Genomic DNA, 24,182 nt, shown 5'->3' with positions numbered 1-24,182 from the left:
TCGAATATTGTTAGATAGTTGATCAGAAAAAAGATATGGTCCGATCTGTTGGTATTTGGGGTTGAGTTTGTTATTGTAGATATGAAGGACTGACCAGTAAGTGAACAAGAGGGAAAGGGAGGAAGGAGCAGGGAAGGACCTGCCTCTGGGGGGCACACTCTGTGTCTGGCTCTGTGCTGGGCACTTGGATGTTACGTTCTCTCATGTCACCCCTCCAAACTGCAGTGAGTGAGCATCACTGTCATTTCTATTTTAGATGAGGAAACTAAAGTCAAAGAGATTAAGTAATTCGCCCAAAGTAAATGACAGATACCAGGGTTTAAACCCAGACCTGTTTTACTCCAGATTCTTTGTCCTAGTAACAGGACATTTCAGCTGAGGAGCAGTGGAGGGAGTATCACAGTCTTGGGCCTAGGAGTGGGGGGAGGGTACGCGTTTTCCAAACCTTCTCAAATGCTGAGGTGCCCACTGGCCCAGCTTTTGTCCAGTCCCTCCTGGAGAGGTGCCTGGGAGTTGCTGTTCCAGCGGGGAATAGGACTTCACACTTTGGGTCCTTCATGAGGTGAATGACCACGCTTCATCATCCTGCCTCCAACATTTATGCAAAAGTGGTACCAGGGGGATTAATGAGAAAGCTTAGATCTCTTAGATCTCTCTTAAAAGTAAGCTCAATTTTTTTTTTTTTTTTTTTTTTTGAGACAGGGTCTCACTTTGTCACCCAAGCTAGAGGGCAATGGTATGATCATTGCTCACTGCAGCCCTGAACTCCTGGGCTCAAGTGATCCTGCCTCAGCCTCCTGATAGCTGGGACTACAGGCATGCACCAACACATCAGGCTTAAGTTTTTTATTTTTGTAGAGACAGGGCCTTGTTATGTTGCCGAGGCTGGTCTGGAACTCCTGGCCTCAAGCAATCCTCTCTCCTCGGCCTCCCAAAGTGCTGGGTTTAGAGGAGTGAGCCACCATGCTCAGCCAGAATTCTTAAAAATATGCTAAATACAAACTTTTTAAAGAATTCTGTCACTGGTTACATGATTTCTATTAGGCTACCAAATAATGACATGTATCCTATAAGGAGAATGACAGCCTACCCTTCCTGAGAGGGTATGAAGCAATGAATGGGCACTAGACTTGGCAAAGTCAGCTGCTACCTGGAAAAGAGGAGCTAGTGCAAGTTACCTAACTCATCCATGGTGGATTCTTCATCCATACAGACACAGTCATCCACTGCTCATAGGTGGTTATGAGAATCAGGAAGCTGTGGAAGAGTAAGGGAAAGCCTAGGGATCTATCCACATCTAAACAGTCTTACAAAAATGGTGAGAAGCTCCTCTGTGGCTTTTCCTGCAGGCATATTCATTAACAAAACCTTCACAGAAGAACCAAGATGTGGAAAGCAGAATTCATAGATTTTAGGATTTTCAAAATCAACATGAAATACATAAAGATAACTTTATGTGTATGTATGACTTAAAATAAGCTAGTACCTTAATAGATAACACCCAATTTACAAATATTTGGGTGACACATCTTAGTTCAAATCACTTCAAGTTGCATCTGTCATCTGTCCTATGAAACAGTTCCATTTACTGCCATGCTGATGCTCCTTCCTCATGTATATAGAAATACTTTCCTTTCAATATTTGGATCAGTGGTGCATATACTTTTGAGCCTTTTACCAAATGATCATTAATATTGTTCTATGTTATTATTTTTCCACAAATTATTTTATGGGCTACAGAGTATTCTCTGCATCATCTAATGTGCCATAATTATTTAACAAGTCCCAAATATCGAACTCTTGAGTTGATTCTGATTTTTCATTATCATAATTCATCTATGACAGCCATCCTTACAAAGACATGTTGTATACATCTCCAATAAATTCCTTAGAATAAATTCTTGCAAGTGGAGCATCCGGGTCAAAGGGTGTGGATGTTTTAAGGTTTCTGATAGGTATTGCCAAACCAGTTTACGCTCCTCTCAGTGATTTTTAAGGGCTCCAATTTTTGCTTGTCCTCACCAATATAGGGTTTTATCACTTTAGAAAAGTTTACCAATCTGAGAGAAACTAAGTGTTAGAAAATACCTATTATTCTGCTTTAATAAGTGCAGTATATGGAACATAATTGAGTCTTGGGGCTAAGTTGTGATTCTGAATATTAGTTTTCCGTGTGCTGCTCTGTAGAGGTGTTCTAATGTATTATATAATATGAAGGTTGTGTAAAGAAAGCTTGGTGCCTCGGAAGGAACTCTGAGTTAGCCGTGGGGAGGCTGGGATTCTGGTCCTAGCTAGCTAGGTTTCCTTAGGCAAGTGTTTTATTCTCAGTAATTTACTTTAAATACCTCAGAGGAGCCACTAGGAAGCTTATCTGTTTGTAAGTCTGAGTTAGCTTGAATCCATGCTGTTGGGATTGGCCCTCTTGAGGCCACTGTGACAAGCACTGCAAATACTGCCTTCTAAATCAGTACCGGAGGGTTAATTAGTATAAGGAATGTTGGAAATAATTTTTGTTGATGAAATGAATGGTGTGCAAGATATGAGGCTGACAAGATTGTACAAGCATCTCTGCCTGTTTTCGAACCAGTTACGAAGTAAGCTGGGCAGCATAGTATTTTGGAGTAGCACCCTGGGCTAGAGCTCTGTTTGCTCTGGAATCCCCCACTTAACCAAGGATTTTGTTGCTTGATCTGGCTAGAAGGGTGGCTGATTATGTCATCATAATACAGAGACACTTAACCTACAGAATGGGAGAAAATATTCGCATGTTACACATCCAATAAAGGGCTGATAACTAGAATCTATATAGAACTCAGGAAAATCAGCAATAAAAAATCAAACAACCCTATCAAAAAGTGGGCAAAGGACATGAACAGAAACTTTTCAAAAGAAGATAGACTAATGGCCAAGAAACATATGAAAAAATGCTCAACATCTCTAATCATCAGGGAAATGCAAATCAAAACCACAATGAGATATCACTTATCTTCAGTGAGAATGGCCATTATCAAAAAGTCCCAAAACAATAAATTTTGGCGTGGATGTGGAGAGATAGGAGCACTCATACACTGCTGGTGGGACTGCAAACTAGTACAACTTCTGTGGAAAGTAATATGAGATACCTCAAAGAGCTACAAGTAGAACTACCATTTGATCCAGCAATCCCATTATTGGGCATCTACCCAAAAGAACAAAAGACATTCTAGAAATAAGACATCTGCACTCGAATGTTTATAGCAGCACAATTCACAATTGCAAAGATGTAAAGTCAACCCAAGTGCCCATCAATACATGAATGGATTAATAAAATGTGATATATGTATATCATGGAGTTCTACCCAGCCACAAAAAACAATGGTGATCTAGCACCTCTTGTATTATTCTGGATAGAGCTAGAGCCCATTCTACTGAGTGAAGTATCACAAGAATGGAAAAACAAGCACCACATGTACTCATCATCAAATTGGTATTAACTGATCAACACTTAAGTGCACATATACTAATAACATTCATTGGGTATCAAGCAAATGAGAGACAGGAGGAGGGGATGGGTATATACACACCTAATGGGTGTGGTGCGCACCATCTGGGGGATGGACATGCTTGAAGCTCTGACTTGGGTGGGGCAAAGGCAATATATGTAACCTAAACATTTGTACCTGCATAATATGCTGAACTAAAAAATAAATAAATAAATAAATAAATAAATAAATAAATAAATAAATAAATAAATAAATAAAAGCACAAAAAAAAAGAAGAAATTAAGATCCTTGAACTACCCAATCCACATAGTTTTGGCCAATTCTTATATCCAATGATGACTTTTATATTTTGTTCAACTTGCTGTCTGTCTTCCCATGTTATTTTTCTTCCTTGTTCCACAAGTGTTGTAAGTGGCTTATCACAAAGAGTCATACAATAAAATAATGATACAATATTACTGGAAAAAAAAATAATATAGGAGCACTTATCTCAGAGGGAAACTTTCCTGGGCAGGGTGCCACAGAGTGCCAAAGTGGATGCTGAGCATCCAGCAAGAGGTTTTGGACTTTTATGGTGCCTGCCTCGTATAGTAAATGTCTTTTTTGTGGCAGAATTCGATCTGAGTTTTCCTTTCATTGTAATACAACATCTGGGAGTAAGGTTGTGGGGAAGGAGAAGGGAACACTTCTACTCTAGCCTCTCTGAAACTTTTTGCTCACCTGCAAGATGAGTCATGGGAGATGGACTAAATAATTTCTGACTTTCCAGTTAGTCCTAAAAGTCCTAGATTAGGTGGTGCAAAGAATATGGGCATTAGAGTCAGACGTCCTGGCATCTTTATTCAATAGAGAAGAAATATTATTTCTAAAAATGTTAATATTAAATAATATTTAATAGAAAGGAAAATTGAAGTGCAGAGAGATTAAATTGTACAGGCCTGTCTTCCTTCAAAATGTATGCTCTTTCTACCCCTCACAACAGATATCCCTCTGTTAGGGACTGAATTTTTTCCCTCCCACCCCCAAATTCTTATGTTGAAGCTTTAACCCCCAATGTGACTATGTTTCCCATCTTTCTCCTCCTAGCCCTCATCCAAGTGTAGAAATAATTTGGTCTGTTTCTCAAGTTAGTGGAAATTTTATCATCTCATTTAACTACCCAGCTCCATTACAGATTTAAAAACATATCATAAGCTGGGTACATTTCAACGGGTTTCTCATCAGGCCCAGTAGTTGACACTGCCATGAAATCAACACAGTACTTACGTGCAGTCCATAACCATGGAAATAAGGTTTGCTATCAGCAGATCCATTACCAAGAAGTGTCCTGTGTAATGACACTCTTTCATGTGTCAAACAAAATATAATGGTGCTTTCCCTGGCCGTGTACTATCGCTCTCTGTGAGAAAATTACCCACTCATCTTTTCTTTCTTTTAAACTAAACCTACAGCACCCAGTATTCCCAAGCAGTCTCCCATCCCAGTAGTACCCAGGCCTGTCCTTACTTAGCTCCTTTTTTTTTTGAGACAGAGTCTCACTATGTTGCCCAGGCCAGAGTGCTGTGGCATCAGCCTAGCTCACAGCAACCTCGAACTCCTGGGCTCAAGCGATCCGTCTGCCTCAGCCTCCCGAGTAGCTGGGACTACAGGCATGGGCCACTGATAAGGAAAACCCCCATCTATTACTTAGCACAGCAGCCACCTGAGACCCCCACCCCTCAGGGAAGACTCGCATTAACATAATACTAACCTAACACCTGGCACATCAGCATAATACTAACCTATTACCTGGAACATCAGCATAACACTAACCTATTACCTGGCACATCAGCATAACACTAAACCTATTACCTGGTGCAGCAACTAACCTAACCTCTTTCCTGGTGGGCATTAGTCACCTGAGACCCCACCACTTGGATCACCCCAACTTAATAAAAGTGGGAAAAATTGGGTAGACAGGGCTCAGAATTTGGTGGCGAGACCCCTCTGAGCTCACCGGCGAATAAACCTTCATTCTCCGACTCTCCGTGTGCCGCTCGGTTTGTAACACCACCATGCCCGGCTAAATTTTTCTATATATTTTTAGTTGTCCAGCTAATTTCTTTCTATTTTTAGTGGAGACGGGGTCTCACTCTTGCTCAGGCTGGTCTGGATCTCCTGAGCTCAAAGGATCCACCCGCTTCGGCCTCCCAGAGCGCTAGGATTACAGGTGTGAACCACCGTGCTTAGCCTTACTTAGCTTCTGAGGTGAGGCACAAATGGGCATATTCAGGGTAATACAGCCACCAACTGTTCACACATTTTGTCTGCCCTATAGGAAAGGAAAGAGAGCCAAGCAATTACTTTGGAATTGGCTCCCCAAATCATGGAATGTCTGTTCTCAGATATCTTCAAGAAACAGATAACCATTTGGCTCTGGGTCATTTTACCATCAATTGACCTCATAGGTTTTTTGGTTTTTTTTTTTGAGATGGTAGTCTCCCTGTGTTCCCCAGGCTGGTCTCACACTCCTGGGCTCAAGCAATCCTTCTGCCTCCGCCTGAGTGGCTAGGACTACATACAGGCTTGAGCCACCATGCCAGCAGCCTGATAGATTTTTAAGATTCCTTTCAGCACTATGGTTTTGTGACTCTAATCTCTAAGGAAAACTTTCTTTGATGCCCAGAGCTTGCTTCTAATTTGATGTGATGCCAGATTGCAAAGTTATAGCTGATGTTGGATACATAGCCTATGTGCATATGACAGTGATTTTTCAGAACCCCAAACTTAACATAGCTGTTGGTATTGAAATCAGTTTAAATTCATATAACCCTCTATTCAATATAGGTCATCTTTAGATGGTGGAAGATCTCTCTGAGGAGTGAGTATCGATCAACAAAACCTGGAGAAATAAAAGAAACTCATGAAGACTTCCTAGAGAATTCACATCTTCAAGGTAAGGAAAGGAACATTTTTCATACTTGTTGTTAAGTTCTCTTTAATTAGTGATAGATTTTTGTCAGAGAAGTTTCAAATATATCATCATCTGAAATATTGATATGTAATTATGTACTTGGATATAGAATATTAGATTCTTACAAAACAAAATTATTAACGTATCCTAAAATTTCTTTTTTAAAAAATCAAGTGTTAGGCCAGGTGTGGCCCACACCTGGAATTCTAGCATTCTGGGAGACTGAAGTGGGAGGATCCCTCAAGCTCAGGAGTTCAAGACCAGCCCTCAGCAAGAATGAGACCCCATCTCTATTAAAAATAGAAAAAGTAGCCGGGCATGGTGGCGCATGCCTATAGTCCCAGCTACTCGGGAGGCTGTGGCAGTAGGATTGCTTGAGCCCAGGAGTTTGAGGTTGCGGTGAGCTAGGCTGACGCCACGGCACTCTACTCAGGGAAACAGAGTGAGACTCATTCTCAAAAAAAAAAAAAAATCAAGTGTTAAAGATTCCAGGTTAACATGTGGATTCCATTAATGAAGTCAAGTAAATATAATTTTTTGCTGTAATATTCATCAATTGGGCAGTGCCAAACTACAAGTGGTTTGTGCTCCACTGAGGGGCACTGGAGGGGGAAACTTTTATAAGGTATTTTAGGAAGCAAGACAAAGAAAATATTTGATTGGTTAAAGTGGAAAGTGCCTAGTTAGAGGTTAGCTGGAGGTTTCCGACTGGTAAAGTCTCTAGTTAGAAGTTAGTTGGCAGTTTCTGATTGGGTAAGCCTAAGTTTCATTTGCCTAAGCTACCACCATCCATCCATTCTGAGTTGAGACTGGGTTTGCTTACATAGGAAGTCAGGGCACTGAAGAATTTAGCCCAATGGCTTACCAATTATTTATTTTAACACTTGTCAATATGAAAATTTTAAACATAAAAAGTAGACAGAATGATTTTTAATAAACTCCTGTGTACTTGAAGGAAATTAGAAATATTTTACCCCAAAATATATTTCTTTGACACATTTTGAGAGGGCTGCCCTAGAGTCTCACAGAAGTAATGCTGCAAAGCTGTCTCTTGGAGGGCGGGGGTGGAATTTGCTTCGGTAGAGAAGCAGCCAGGTCTTTCCTACCCCAATCTAGAAAAGATTCACTGAGAGCCTTACACCTTTAAAGGTCTGAAAAGAAACATTTACCATCTATTCTGTCTGAGGGTTGCTGCCTTAAGCTTTCATTTACATAACAAGGCCACCTTTGCTAGCTGTCAGCCTCTTCCTTTTTCCTTCCGTAAAACCGGTTTTATTGCTTCCATTCTTTACATGCCTCTGTACCTCACTGAAAAGTTGAATCCATCCTGAGGGTTCCCCTGTACACATGTTAAATAAATTTGTGTCTTTTTCCACCTATTAATCAATCTGCCTCATGTCAGTGATTTTTCAACGAACCTTAGGGGGGCAGGAGCCTCTGCTCCCTGCAGACTCATGATTCAGCTTCAACAATACTCAAAACGTGGCCAAAACCTGCATGTGAACTCACTGTTTGCACTGGATTATTTTGAAGCAAATCCCAGTTGTTATGTCATTTCATCTTAAACTACTTGAGTATATGTCTCTGAAGGGACTCTCTACAACTAAGCTCTTTAATAAGTATTCCTTAATAATAAAAATTTAAAACTAGAAGACACCTTACAGATTCTTACTAGTCATAGTTAACAATGTTATCTATATTAATATCAAGTACTTTCACATACATGATCTCATTTTATTGTTACAATATCCTTGTGAAATAAATATTACCCCTGTTTTACAAATGGATTCAGAACAGATGTAATCTTCCAGGATTTTACAGCTAAGTATTGACATTGCCAGGACTAAGCATTGAAACTTAAAAATTTAAGTATATCTATCTTATTTAGAAGGCAAACTCTGAGAGGATCTTTGATAACCAACATTCTTTTTTTGGTTTTTTTGTGGGGTTTTGTTTTTTTTTTTTTTTTTTTTTTGAGATAGGGTCTCACTCTGTCACCCAGGCTGGAGTGCAGTGGTGAGACCATAGCTCACTGCAACCTCAAACTCCTAAGCTCAAAAAGTGATCCTCCCACCTCAGCCTCCTAAATAGCGGGGACTATGGGTCCACACCACTATCCCCAGCTAATGTTTCTATCTTTTGTAGAGACGGAGAATCACTCTTGCTCAGGCTGGTCTCAAGAGTGCCTCCTGCTGGCCAGGCACGGTGACTCATGTCTGTAATCCTAGCACTCTGGGAGGCCAAAGCGGGTGGATCCTTTGAGCTCAGGAGTTCAAGACCAACCTGAGCAAGAACGAGACCTCGTCTCTACTAAAAATAGAAAGAAATTAGCTGGACAACTAAAAACATATAGAAAAAATTAGCTGGGCATGGTGGTGCATGCCTGTAGTCCCAGCTACTCAGGAGGCTGAGGCAGAAGGATTGCTTGAGCCCGGGAGTTTGAGGTTGCTGTGAGCTAGGCTGATGCCACGGCACTCTAGCCCAGGCAACAGAGCGAGACTGTCTCAAAAAAATAAAATAAAATAAATAGTTCCTCCTGCCTTAGCCTCCCACAGTGTGGGATTACAGACATGAGCCCAGCCGGATAATCAACACTCTTAAACAAACAGTCTATTACTTAACATTATATAGTAAGTGATTTTTTTTTTACGAGAGAGAAGGCTTTGGTTTTTTTGCTTCCTTAAATAGTTAAAGTCTGGATTGATTGCCTTTTAAGAGTGTACCATAATGGAGCAATATTATTAACTCCTTTACAGCAAGTATTTGTAAACTTCATTATTGGCTTAATAAGAACCATGTTGGAGAAAGACTGTTCACTTTTGATTGAATATAAATCAGTCCAGTCATGCCTTCTTTAATTGTGGAACACACATGTTCCTACACAGATACCTATAAACTTCTATAAAACAGATTTCATTTTCACGTTGGGATCCATTTATTTTCTAACCAATGCAGTACCTACCCCAGAGCTATATGTCGATAGTGAGTGCTGCATGTTCACTGACTGATTGATTATGTGATTTTCTGATTGACGTCCACAAAAACCTGGAGATGGGGATTTGGGCCAGAGAGATTGGAGGCCAAGGCCAGCCTCTGCCTTCTGAGCACTGGCTTACCTGTTCCGGGTGCCTTCAACCCTCCTGCTCTGGTAAGATGGGGGGTGGGGTGGTGGTTCCACGTTAGTGTCAAGATAACCACATAACCACTTGCAGGTTTCCTGACCCTGGAAGAAAACAGGCAATAAAGCGGGCATGTCGTGAGTCTGAGTGCCGGCCTGCCTCCCTGCTGCTCCCTCCCGCCCCACAGCATGATAGCAGGAGAGTTGAGGGATTAAGTTAAGGGGTGTACCCAGCCAGGCTTTTTAATCTTTTAATTTTTTTTTTCTTTGGTATCTTGAAAGAAATGGAACCAACCAGTCTTTTTAAAAGGCAGTTTTAAGAGCTGTAGTCTCAGGACTGCCTAGTGGCTTCCCGCCAGGAGCGGCACTGTGATACCAAATTAAATCAGCCTAGCAAGTTCAAAGACCCCTGTGTCTCAGAGGGGAAAAGTCTAAACAGCTGTTGTTAGTCTCTGTCCTCCCTCTTAGAGAATCCTTCAGAAAGTCCTCTCTCACCAGAGCGAGGGAGGAAGACTCGGTGGCACAGAGTGGGGCTCAGGGATCAGCTGGCCAGGGTTCGAATCTCTGTGCTGCCACTGGCCACCTGTGTGACCACAGTTGGTTGCTCATGGCCTCTGTGAGTCCATTTCCTTATCCTCATCTGGGGGTGGTGTTACTCTGTGTGGTCCTGGTGAGCATTCAGTGACCTGATACATGAATGGAATTTAGAACTTTGCCTGATACTGAAGTAGCTCTTAATCATTGTTTGCTGTCGCGGCTAAGTATATGACGTTTGACTGGATTTATTTATTTATTTATTTTTATTTCTTTTTTTTTTTTTTTGAGACAGAGTCTCACTCTGTTGCCCAGGCTAGAGTGCCGTGGCGTCAGCCTAGCTCACAGCAACCTCAAACTCCTGGGCTCAAGCAATCCTCCTGCCTCAGCCTCCCAAGTAGCTGGGACTACAGGCATGCACCACCATGCCCGGCTAATTTTTTATAGTTATATTTTTAGTTGGCCAGATAATTTCTTTCTATTTTTAGTAGAGATGGGGTCTCGCTCTTGTTCACGCTGGTCTCGAACTCCTGAGCTCAAGCGATCCTCCTGCCTTGGCCTCCCAGAGTGCCAGGATTACAGGTGTGAGCCATGCACCGGGCCGACTGGATTTATTTTTTCCCGTCTCCTCTTTGTCATATTCCTAAGATCTCCCAGAAGGTTTTCTCATGCAAAGGCCCTCTCCAGCTGGTATCCCATACCCTGACAACAGTCTGTAGAAATCCAGGTCACCTGGTGGCAGTCCTGGCAGAGGATGGGCCCATGTCACTCTTGATGCCTTGGCCTCTCAGTAGCATTTAGCTCAGGGGTGACATTTTCTCCTGTGGCTTCCAAAGGGCACCTTGCTCTTGGCTTTTTGTCTGCTTCACTGGCTCCTTAGTCTCTTTTGCTGGCTCCTCCTCATCCCTCCAAATTGAAATGTTGGGACCCAGCGTTTAGCTCTTGTGCCTCTTCTCTTGCCTGTCTATACTTTCCAGGGCAGTATGGAAAGTATCCAGCCATGTAATATGAAACATGGTATTAACAATGGCTGGATACTTTCCAGACACCCCTCATATGCCCTGGGAGATCAGATCCAGTCTCTGGCTTTAAATGTACCCCGTAAATGGGCAAGTCTCAAACTAGTATCTAATATGAACTTGCCCCTAAACTCCACACTCAGATATTTATCTGACATGTCCACTGGAGTATCTAATAGACTCTTAGCATGTGCAAAAATAGCTCCCAATCTTGTGCCTCCTCCCCAAGAAAAAGGGCAAAATTCTGAAGTTATCCTTTGTTTCTTTCTCTCACATGTTAGATCCAACCATTCAACAAAACCAGACTCTAAACTCTGGTAGGCAGTCTCCATGATGACTCCCAATGGGGCCCACCTCCCAGTGTTCACACGCTCGTGCAGTGCCCTCCCACATGGTACCTAGACACCTAGGTCAGTCTGTGTGACCAATAGAATTCAGCAGAAGTGATGGTATACCACTTTTGAGACTAGGTTATAAAGGATACTGCAACCTCTGTCTTGGCACCTCTCTGCCTCTCTCTCCCTGTCTGTCTCTTTCTCTCTCTCTCTCTTTCTCTCTCTCTCTCTCTTTCTCCCTCTCTCGTCACATGTTTTGGGGGAAGCCAGATGCCACAGCTTGAGGACACTCAAGCATCCCTGTGGAGAGGCCCATGTGGCAAGGAACTGAGGGCTTCAGCCAGCAGCCATGTGCATGAGCTTTATTGGAAGCAGATCCTCCAGCCTCATTGAAGACCCAGCTGCTACAGTCCCAGCCAATGTCTTGACTGCAACCTCGGGAGAGACCCTGAGCCAGCACCACCCAGCTAAGCCACTCCCAGATTCCTGAACCTCAAAAATGGTAAAATAAAATAACAAGGGTTTGTGGCTTAAGCCAGTAAATTTTGGGATAACTTACTATTCAGCAATGGGTAACTAACAGTAACCTCTCTCCCAGATTGTTGAAGTAGTCCCCTCACTGGTTTTACTCTTTCACCCTTGCCATACTTTGTTCTCAGCACAGCAGCCAGAATCAGCCTTCCAAAACGTATATCAGGTCATGTTCTCTCTCTGCTCCAACACCTCCAGTGGCTTCCTGGCTCATGTAGAGTGCAATCTTCAGCCACTTTCCCCTCTTGCCTCCTCTATTTCCTCCAGGCACTCTGGCCTTCCTGCAGTTTCTTGCACAAACCAAGCATACTTGTGCAAGAAACAGCATAAATTTCCACCTCAGGGCCTTTGCACTCACTATGCCCACTGTTTAGAATGTATTTTCCCAGGATGTCACCATGGTTTGCTCCTCATTCAGGTCTCTGCTGAAACTGCCTTAGTAGAGAGTGCTTCCTTGACCACTAGGTAGCAAATAACAACCTCCTCCCTTACCCTAGAATACCATCTCTCCCAGAACATTCATCACCTTATGATATAACATATATTTACTTATTTATTTGTTTATTGTTGTCTCCATCACTAGAATGTACACTCCATTATGGTAGGGATTTTGCTTTGCTTACTGATGGATCTTCAATACCCATCTAGAACAATGCCTGGTACATATGCCTCAATAAATATGTTGTATGATTTATTTAAGAGGACTCTTAGAGAATAGGACAAAGGTGAACTCTCACTATGTTGCCCAGGCTGCTCTCAAACTCCTGGCTTCAAGTGATCTTCCTGCGTCAGCCTCACAAAGTGCTGGGATTACAGGTGCGAGGCACCGTGCCAGTTTAAAATATTTTCTAATTTCCATTTTCTCTGTCTTCTAAGAGCAGTTTCTGGAAGGGCTCCATAGTGGTGCTTTCAGAGTCAGAAGGGAAAAAGTGAGAAACCAAGAAAGCCCCCAGTTTTGGGACCACCGGAATTCACAAGCATACCTCACCATCGCCCTGTTTTCCTCTCTCTTAAAAGGAGGTAGCCCTTCCAAGACTTTAAAAAATTACATTGGTCATATGGGTTTATTGTAGAAAGATCAGAAAATACAGATAAACAACAGGAAGAAAACAAAAGTCATCAGATTTAACCACTGTTTAAATTTAAACATCTATCTTTCCAAGCATGTTTCCATTTCTTGTTTATTCAGAGAGCTGGAGGGGAAAATCCTGTTTTTTTCCTACATCGAAAATGGTGAGGTAGATCATTATATTATAACAGCTGATTCTTTATGAACTATTTCCTAATTTGGAAATAAGTGAAAGGTATGAAAAAGAGTAGGTACAAGTTAAAATAATTTTTATGAAATAGTCATCTGTTTTTCTCCTTGCCTCTCTTTGTTTTTTCTATTGTATGAAGATAGGGATGAAAGAAGGTAAAGAGAAAGGAAGGAAGTTTAGTAGAGAACAGCATGTAGAAATAAGAGAACGAAAATCAACTAAAACTAGGAGACGGTGTGTTTCAGCCCAGTGGAGCGTGGAGAGGGAAGAAAAACCGCGCAGACCTGCATCTTTTTCATCCATGTAGCTGCCCAGTCAGGGAGGCTGTGCGGGTCACGCAGAGACTAGTTAAGCCGGTGGTATAGGCGGGAGTTTGGTGCTGGTGCAATCAAGGGGTGCAGAAACCACTGTGCTAAACAGTGAGTGTCCGTGAAAGATTCTCATCTCAGAGCAGGGACAGCAGTTGAAAACAAATGCCTCAAACGTGTGTGTCCAAAGTCAGCTTGGGGGAAGTAGGCATGACTTAGCATAATTTAACATCACTCTCAGGGGAAAAGGTGTCTCAACGCTTGTGTCCCACTGATTATTATTATTATAGTTTTTATGTGACTGCACATGATAACCATGTTGGTTTGTTGGTTTCTTTGAATTACAGTTCAAATTGCCATAATATTTGGTGCAAGAATAGTAGACTATGTCTTCAATTTGTGTGAAGGTAAATTTGACTTCCTTGAACGGCTCTCAGACGATTTACTCCTGAGAATCATATCTTATCTGGATCTTGAAGATATTGCCAGGCTTTCTCAAACATCACGCAGATTTGCAAAGGTAACAGTTGATTATATTGTATCTGTATAGAATTCTCCATGCACTTTTTCAATTTTTTAAAATATAGCAGTGGTTTATTATTTGCATTTATTTCAACACTCATTTGTTGAGTGCTAACTTTGTGATGGACACTATCCCCGGCACACAAGCAGCAAAGATGAAAAGATATTTTTTCTGTCCTCAAGGAACTTACAGTCTAATAGTAGTAGAGATCCATCCAGATACAAATAATATAGTGTGATCTGTTCAACAAGGGATGTGTGCAAGGAACAGACAGTGCAAAGGGATTTTCTCTGCCTGGCTTCACAGAAGTGGGTTACTTTATCTGGATTTTGAGGGGAAAACAGGAGTTTGACTGGTGGTCTAGGTCAAAGGGCTTTCCAAGTTGAGAACCAGCTCAGGCAGAAGCATGGTGGTATGAGAGAATAAGGCAACATGCCTGTAATCCCAGCACTTTGGGAAGCTGAGGTGGGAAGATCACTTGAGGCCAGGAGTTCAAGACCAGCTTGGACAACATAGTGAGATCTCTCCTCTACAAAAATAAAAAAATTAGCCAGGCCTGGTGGTGCGCACCTATAGTCCTAGCTACTTAGGAGGCTGAGACAGGAGGATCACTTGAGCCCAGGAGTTTGGGGCTGCAGGGAGCTAGAATCATGCCACTGCACTCCAACCTGGGCAACAGAGCAAGGCTGTGTCTCAAAAACAAAAAACAAAACAAAACAAAACAATAAGTAAATAATCAAATAAATATATTGAATTATGCAAGATATAGGTAGTATGCAGGGACAGTAATGTATGCCCCCATGAGTCTGGATAAAAAAGGAAGTAAGTGTGTACTCTGGGGAAATAGGTTATAACTACATTTACTGAGCATTTACTATATGTCTGGCATTCCACTCGGCACTCTATATTATTTCACTTAGTTATCACAGAAATCTCAAGATGTAGATACTACTACTATTTTATTAATAAGAAAGCTAAGAATCAGCAAGATGAACTGATCTGCCCAAGGTCCTATAGCCAGTGAGGGGCAGAACTGAGGTTCCCTCAGGTGCCTGTCTACTGGACCATGTGATAGACTGTACACCGAAGGGCTGTGTGCAGTCAGGGAGTAATCACTGCACTCGTGCTGGGGGCTAGACACAGTGTTAGGCGCTGGAGACTTGAAGGTGAACAGACATATATGGTTTTAACTATTCATAGATAAGCCCTAGAATTCCTTTCAACTTCTGACGGTTTATGTGTGTTAAATTATACACTACCACTAGGGGGAGCTAAATCCCTGCTTAGTTGTGCTTTGCATCCACATAGCTGGAACCATAGGATGGGTACCTTGCGTTTTGCAACCTGGCAACCACTAAGCAAAAGAGCCCCAGGGTCTGGGAGTCATAGATGAGGGTAGTTTGTAGGCCAATTTATAATATAAAACAAAACTAAATATTTTCAGTATAAAACATGATGACTCGTAAGTGGAAGTCTTAGCTCCTGAAAATTCTTTCCTTTCCCCCCAAATCTTGTAGTTTTCTCCCATAATTTCCATTATACAATACACACTGATATCCTAAAATGTATTGTGCTAGTAACAGGATAGTAAGCTACATTAGTGCTAGAATTCGGATCTTTTAAAGGCTGTTCAGATGATCTGTTTTTTGATATTAGGACATTTTCTAAGAGTTTTCCTTTGTTGTTTATATTTAGAATATGTTGTGATCTGAGGAGAGAAACTAAATTTTGAAGGACTGTTGAAGGTGGGATAAGATAATGAATGACCTGCTTAACATCAAAATGTTTTAGGGGCTGTAGATATCATATGATTCAGTGTTGCTGTTGAACAATAACCTTCATTATGGGAATATAATAGCTATTGCTTTGACGTTTATACAGAAAGGATCTTAAGCAGTTATGCTTTGTTATACTATTCATTTCTATTTGTAATTCATTCTTTTCTATTATTAGAGTACTTTTATGCTTTAAATTATTTTTTAATTTTTTTTTTTTTTTAATAATTAGGGTCTGGCTGTGTTGCCCAGGCTAGTCTTGAACTTCTGGTCTCAAGCGATCCTCTCACATCAGTCTCCCAGTAGCTGGGACTACAGCACCACTGCGCCCACCTAGAGTACTTTTACAAGAGCATGAAGTACAAAAGTAAAGAGTGCTGGCTGCTTTCTGTTCAAAAGTGAATGTAGTGGTGTAATGAAGTAGAGATGACACTTATATGTTCCTTCCTCCTCAGGAGGAAGTCAGGATGCTTGGAGCAAAGCAAGGCAGTGGCAGGGCCAGGCCAGGGTCAGCCTTAGTGCAGGCTCAGCTGTTTGGGATTGTGGGTACGGGGGAAGTGGGAGGCTGAGTGTGGGCCAGGTAGGCTGCAGTGATGGTCAGTTATAGGGACACAGCAATCAGGGCATGCTCAGCTCACCTTCAGATGGCTGTTGAATGCTGGGCAGGGGTGTCTAACCCCTGGTGCTCAGGTGGGGTGGCAGCTTGGGAAGCACAGGCAGAGATGGTGGTGGCAACAGGCAGAGCAGGACTGTGTCCAGGGCAGAAACAGGCCCAGAGCCCAGCTCCTTTGAACATGTGTGTGTTGTGGGGTGGGGTTTGGTAGCAGCTCAGGCCTCCATCCCAAAGACAAGGGAGGTTTCCTCATAGGGGCATTCAGGGACCTGCCACCCAGCATGGTCTCTGAAACGCTCAGTGCTTTGACCCTTAGACGTGGCGCTGTCCATCCCGTGCCCACACCCACAGGCTTGGATGAGTAAAGGCTCTGCTGTCCTCGCCTCCCGCTGTTGTCAGCAGAACGTCTGACCACACTATGCCCTAAGACAGTGTGGGTGGGTATAGTTCTCTTCAGTTTAGTTTCTAGGATCTGGAGGGATAGAACATTCCAGAACTCTCTTTGAAAGGATGGTCAGAATTGTAATTGATACAAGATTTTTTTTTTAATTCATCTCACATTTGGGCTTTTTTGTTTCTTTCCATCATCAACACAGAGCACATTGTAATTCTTTAATTGTGAATCTGTCTTCTTCAATATTCTGCTGGTATTCCCCATGCCTGGCAAATACAGGTTCTGAAGAAATGTCTGCATACATGGATAAATTCAGATCTTTAAATTCATCTAAATGACTAATTGGAAAAGAGAAAGTACGTTTCCTCTGGCCTTAAACTCTGTGAACATGAATTAATCAGTCACATTATTCATTGTCCACAAATATATGTTCCTTGATATTTGGATTTGGATTTGACTTCTGATTTTTCCATCCTGTGAATTGAGGGTCTTTCCTGGCCTCGCAAGACTCCCAATCATGGCAGCTGAACTGTGCATCCTGTAGTTTACTGCCTACAGGGCCTTTCTTTATACTCTTCTGAGAAATGGGTAAAGTGGCATGCTCTTCTGTCTCTTTCCTGCTCGTTAGTTACATATGTCCTAGGTACTTTACGTATGTCATCCCTAATCCTCACAGCACAAAAAGTTTATTATCATTTCCATATGGTTATTTATTGAATATCTACTATGTGCTAAGCACGGAACATACATAATCCAACATAATCCTTACAACAGGCTCATGAGCTGGGTAGAGAGTGTCTTGTCCTGATTTTATAGAGGAGGAAATGGAGGCTTAGTACACAGACAGTGAGCAGTGGGGCCTCGCACTGAGCCTGGGCTGTCTTATTCCACGGCTGATGTTCTTACATCACTTTATTTTGTACCTCAGCTGACCAAACACAAGATTAGATGTGGAGACAGGCTCAGAGAAATTAACTAGTATCTCCAGGATTACATAACTATTAAGTGGCAAGGACAGGATTTCAATCAAGTATGTTTGCCAGTTCACTTGTCTACTTTGGTATCTGAAGAATATAAAAAAAAAGTTCTATCTCTTATAAGGAGTTAAGTATGGGAATGTGTTTTTTCCCCTCAGTAGACAGGAACTACAGCAGGTGGGTATCACAATGACAGGCCATTGCTTTAAAAGTATTGTCTTCTCTGGCCACATGGAAGCATCCATGAGCAGCAAGGCAGGAATGGGGTCCTTACCCCCTCAAGACAGAGGTCAGATTTTTTGGTTTAGGGTATTTCAAAGTCTTCATTATCCTTGCTGTTATGTTACCTCAAATATTGTGGTCTAAGACTGATATATTTGCATGTAATTGTGATCACTTAGATTTCTTTTTCATGTATCTTTTAAATATTTGTCTGTGAGTCTTTTCCAATGACCAAGTTTACAACCATAGATTAAAACTAACAGAAAGGGTAATGTCAGAGATAGCTTGAAGCTATACTAGTTTATAATATAAAGGTGATTCCATTTTGAATGAGTTTCACTATAAGAAGGACCCATTCATCGTCTTGTGAAAGAGGCAAAGTTTTCAGTCATTCTTAAATTGTAATTAGATACTATATATCAAATATATAAGAAAAATTCAAAAGCTTTCCACAATAACTATGTCAGCATAGACTAAGTTATAGATTGTGATTTGGGATTACAAACAATCCTAAAACTCCAGTGGCTTCACACGATAACAGCTATTTTTTCAGTCACAGTTGATACCCTTTGGAGGTTGATGGGTGGCTCTGCTGTGCTTCACGAAGTCTCTCAGGGGCTCAGGCTACTAAAGACTCCACCATCTTGTAACTGTACTGTCTGAAAGAGACAGTTTGAGGTTTATGCACCATTTTCAAGTTCATCAAGTGACTTTGATGCACCACTCCTACCTGCAGTTGTTTGGCCAGAACTAATTACATAGCCCCTCCTATGTGCAAGGGGCAGGGAAATGTGGGAGAACAGATGGAATATTCGGTGAGCACTACTTTGTCTGCCACAAGGTGTGTACCCTCCAAGGTGTCTATTGTACACCCTCTTCTCTCTCCTAAAGTCTCTGACATCCTCTTTTTACTTTTCTTTTCTTTTTCTTTTTTTTTTTTTTTCTTCTGAGACTGGGTCTCACTCTGTGACCCAGGCTGGAGTGCAGGGGCACCGTCACAGCTCACCACAGCCACAGACTCCTGGGTTCAAGTGGTCCTCCTGGCTCAGCCTTGTGAGTAGCTGGGACTACAGGCATCAGCCACCATGACAGCTAATTTAAAAAAAAAAATTTCCTAGAGATGGGGTCTCACTCTGTTGCTCAGGCTGGTCTTCAACTCTTGGCCTCAAGCAATCCTCCCACCTCAGCCTTCCAAGTTGCTGAGATTACAGGCGTGAGCCATCATGCCGGGCCCCTCCTTTTTCTTCACTCTTAATTGATATTGTGGCTTCTTATTTCACTGAGAAATTAGAAGCAATCATAAGAGAATTGCCTCATTGTTCCTCTGTCAGGCTTATCAGTGCCTCACACCTCTACCCATTGACTCTGCTTTACTTATTACAGTTGATAAATTCTCCTTGTTATTATACGTGGTCAAACCTCTACCCATTGACTCTGCTTTACTTGTTATTACAGTTGATAAATTCTCCTTATTATTATACGTGGTCAAACCTCCGCTTCCAGATTTCAACTCCTCTCATCTATTCAACAACCATGCTCATGTGGTTGTCCCCTTTCTATCCTGCATCATTGATTTTATTCCCTCTACTGGGTCATCTTCATCAGCACAGAAACATAGTTTTTAAAACAAATTGCCTTGACTCTATTCCCCCTTCTGCTCTTAAAGCATAATTCCCCCAAAGAGTCTTCTATACTTGCTTCATCTACTTCCTCTTCTATTTTTCTGTCTTGGACTCATTCATCCCCACTATGCCACTGAAATTGCTCTTATCAAGGTTGCTATTGTGTATCATGTTGCAAAATACACCAGTTTTTAGTTCTCTTCTTGACATCCAACATGCCAGTTGCAAAGGCATCTGGGAAATGTAGTTTCAGCTTTCTAACCTATGCAGTTCACAAAGGCAACTCCATCGAGCATGAGGGAGTTGAAATGGGTGTTGAGCAAGTCAGACCACAGCATCCTCCTTGAGCTGATCTTCTGGATGTTCTCATCCAAACACACCCTTCTCCCAAGTAAACTTCCAAATGCCTTTGCGACTGGCATGTTGGCTGTAGCCTAGGCTCTGTCAAGTAGACCTCCCTGCAAGAATCCAGGAAGGAAGGCGTGAGCCAGGTGAGGCAGCCTGCACGTGTATAGAAACCAGCTCTTGTGGCAGGCACAGTGCTAGAGGCATCTGGGAGGGCCTAGTGTCTGGTTCAGGGCATTGCTGCATCCATCATCGGTGCTGTGAGAAGCAGTGAGATTTCCACTGGAAGAGTCTCTGTTTTGTTTTTCAATCTGGCTGTATAACACTGAACTCTTCCCTCTGGATTTGCTAGATATTCTGTGAGCTACCAATTACCTAGGCTGAATCTCTTTGTGCTTAAACTGCCTAGAATATACTCCGCGATCTGAAACCGAGAGCCCTGTCCAATACAATAGGCAGTTCATACAGGTTGGATGGATGAATGAATAGGCTATTGAAAACTGAGGCAGCTTACCCTCACACTACATGGCCCCAAACTGCAGTGATTTTAGTTTATATTTCTCTTTTCTATTTTTCTCTTACCATTCATTTCTCACCTGTCATTCTTCTCTGCTTTCAGTATTCTGCCTCTGATAGTATCAACCACCCTTCTAATTTGCTGTGGCTAAACTGCTAAAGGCTAAAAGCTGTACACGAATCTAAAACAAATTCTAAGGAAAGGAAGAATAACTAGACCATGAGTCAAGCCCTTTCCTACAGAATGAAGTGTGTGGATTTAAGCACATTTGTTCCTGACAGCTCTTTTAGCCATTTGAGTGCTTTTTCCTCTTTGTCACTATGTGCCTATATTTCTAGACATTCAGGTCCCCAGAATCCTGACCTCTCTGTAAATAGAGCACAACTGGATTCAGTATTGTGGAATCTGAGAGATTTTTACCCTGCTTGTCTGCTTTTCCTATTTAAGTGGCAGAGTTGCCCCCAAAAGAGAATTTTAAATGTTGAAAATAAGTTCAACCTAATTTTTATTATATCAGTAATAAGGTTAACTCTATTATTCATAGTCAGGTAATCTGCACTGATCATTATCTATAGATAATCTTACTTCCCACCATTATTGATCTTTGAAAGGTTGATCAGCTTCCTGCCTTTCTTGGTCTCCTTGTAAGAGAAGTCAGTTACCCAGGCGACTTGTGGGGGTTCCTACAAAGGGGCATGTCAGAGAGGGCTAGTGTGCTCTGGTATCACTAGTACAGAGGAACCGTGGGCCACTTACTGTCCCTCTGCCATGCCTAGCTCTCTCCACTTGTGTATTTTCACATGTGACAACCACTGAATAGAAGAGATACATGGGAAAATCAGGTTGGTGATTAAGTTCTTCAGATGCACATGTGGCATTGGAAGGATGGAGCCGGGAAGTGTCCATCACCAAGGACTTCTTAAGGCATATTTCTGTATCACCGAGGGTTACCACTCTGTAAGGCCAAATATCCAAGCATCTTTAAATGTTCACATTCTTGTATACACCCAAATCCAAGGCTATCACTAAGTCAGAGATACTAAATAAATATAACTAATACTTTAACTTCAGGAAGGATCTGGGGTCATGTTAGGTAAGAGGTCAGGAAATCTCCATTCTGATAGTGTTTAGTAGCAGGAGACTAATGAGAATAGTTGCCATAATTAATACTGAAATAGTAATATTAAGAAACCTTGGGTAAATGGAAGCTGAATTTTGGCAGCTTTGAACTTGGAGGGAGGGCACAATAGTCTTGTGCAGATACACTGGGCTAGAAGGTGTTGCCTGTCCTTAACCTTGTGGCGCTTGATTAAAGCCCCTGAGGCCACAGATGAACATCTAGTGGAAGGTTACTTCTGGAGAGTGGCTCACTTGCCACGTGCCATTTGGGCTCAAGGAAAAGACAGAATCTTGTAGTCTACTCTGGTGCTTGGTATAGCATCATGTATGTAGAGAACTCAGAGCAAAACTTGTGGATGGGATCCTGGCACCAGGAATGGTGGATTTTAGATGTGCTGGCTGGCAGTCTCTGAGGGCCGCTTTGTTCATTTGATGCAATTTGCCACCGAGTAGCTCGCAGTTAACGAAGCTGTCAGCCGTATAAGCCCAGAACTGGCTTAACCAAGGGTTTAAAATGAATGCAAATAGTGTGAATTAGCAATGTTCCTGCCCCAAGAAACTTATGTAGCCCTAGGTGGATGATTGGTTGACTACACCATTGTTAGCCTCTGTTATGTGGATAACTGGAAATCAATGACATAATGTTGTATACAAAGCCATATTATCTGTAACTGTCCTATATTTGGCATTTTAAATGAGATCAAAACTTGGCTTATTCCATTGATCAAATATTGCTTTTTCCTTTAGATACATGTGCACTTAGATAATCTGTGCCCTAGCCTTTTTCCTCAAAGAGGAGGTTTCTTGAGGCAGGACCTGTGTCTGGCACACCTTCGTGCACACGTAGCGTTTCTCACTGTGTCTCACAAGGCAGCGGGAGACCGATAGTGACTGAATAAGTGAAGGGCTCTTACGTGACGCCTGTGTGCTGTCACCACCTCTGGCTTTTTCCACCCACAGCTGTGCGTGTCTGATAAACTGTGGGAGCAGATAGTCGCGTTGGCCTGTGACACCATCACTCCTGACATGAGGGCCCTGGCAGCGGACATGGGCTGGAGGCAGATGTTCTTCACCAACAAGCTCCAGCTCCAGCGGCAGCTCCGCAAGCAGAAACAAAAATACGGAAGCCAGAGAGAGAAGCAACTTTAGGACGTTTTCCTACTAGCAGGGGAGCTGAGGCATGGCTGTGTTTCTCTTCCCTGTCCGATTCTCTTCTGTCTCCTTTTCTTAAGAACTAAGAGGTTTTGCTGACTCAAGGAGGCATCTGCAAAGCGTAGAGGCTTTGCACACAAATGCGGCAGAACCTGCTACCCAGTGCCTCGCTTGAATCCCTGTCTCTGTCGTTCTTAGCTCAAATTGTGGCCCAAGTGCAAGGGCTGCGAGACAGGAAGCCCTATCCTGACACCCATAAGAAAAGTGGCTTCTGCTATGTATAAACAAACAATAAATGATTATTAACAGTTTTTTTAAAAATCAGATATCCACTTTATCTAAGGATTCAAAGGGGTAACTGGGCTTTTGAATTCTTTCCTGGGGTTGTGTCATCAGAGCCCATCCATGGCATAGGTAGCTGAGTGTCCCTTCAGGGAACTGTGAGGGGCAGGTGCCACGGAGGGCACTTGGGTGAGTGCGGCTGCCTCCCCACTTTGCTCCGCTAAGTCTATATTCGGGGCCCTGTCCCTGTGGGCCTGAGATGCCAGGCTCTGTCCCCCGAGTAGACAACCTCTGACCTGGCACTGGGGCTTGGCTAGAGAAGTCCGGGCATTCGCTTTCTGACTCTGTTCAAAGTACAACTTTCCAAGACTCCACATTGTAAAATAAACCCATACACAGTTCTTAGGGGGATGCTGCTTTCCCCAAAGAATGTGGACAGCTACCACTTTTCTTAAGGATTTTAAAGAACAACCATCTAAGTGAATATATAAGTACAGTTTGCATCCTGTTAACATGACAGAGGGGTAAAAACAATGCAGTCTTAGGGGAGAAAGGTCTACCTTACTGAGAAGGGTTACCTAAAATTCTTTTCTTCTTGTTTTTTCGCAATGATTAAATATCCCCAGATAATTAACTAACTCATAGTGGCAAATAATCTAATGACTCCTTTTAGGTCACAGAACAAAGTTGCTTTCTACCTCCACCCCACCTTATTAACCTCATAATGTCTTCTTCCCTGCTGCCTCTACTTTCCTACCAGGAAAAACAATATACCTCCTGTGCCAGAGAAACACCCCAGATGCACCACGCCCTCCCGAATGGTGCAGAAGTGGTGGACTCTGGCTCTTCTCCCCACCTAAGTCCTTCCAGAAGGGCTCAACAGTATGGCTTAGTGACAGATATTTTTTAAAAAACTAAACTTGTGTTAATATCACACCAGATTTTAACCCTAATCCATCCACCCTTAAAACCCGGTCACCTTGCTCCACAGTGCCAATTTGAGACTTCAGCCTAGCCCTGTCTGCTTCTCATTCTTCGAGGTCCACAGTCATGAGTTTCCAGGGACATCTGTGAATTCAAGTGCCATCTGCTTGCTGGCCGA

General features: G+C 42.4%; 1 protein-coding gene across 1 annotated transcript in view; it reads left to right on the top strand.

Moving 5' to 3' along the window:
• FBXO36 (F-box protein 36) overlaps positions 1–23,103 on the top strand; it is a 68,203-nt gene extending 45,100 nt beyond the window's left edge. The window contains exons 2-4 of the mRNA XM_045559472.1: positions 6,309–6,417; positions 13,887–14,059; positions 22,607–23,103. Coding sequence (XP_045415428.1) covers positions 6,309–6,417; positions 13,887–14,059; positions 22,607–22,795 — 471 coding nt within the window. The 3' untranslated portion in view covers positions 22,796–23,103. The remainder of the gene's footprint in view (positions 1–6,308; positions 6,418–13,886; positions 14,060–22,606) is intronic.
• The last annotated feature ends 1,079 nt before the right edge of the window (positions 23,104–24,182 follow it).

This window comes from Lemur catta, chromosome 8 (genome assembly GCF_020740605.2).
Source record: "Lemur catta isolate mLemCat1 chromosome 8, mLemCat1.pri, whole genome shotgun sequence".
NCBI classification, from domain to species: domain Eukaryota; kingdom Metazoa; phylum Chordata; class Mammalia; order Primates; family Lemuridae; genus Lemur; species Lemur catta.
The sequence above is the reverse complement of the archived record's forward strand: the minus strand, read 5'-3'. Positions and strand labels throughout refer to the sequence as shown.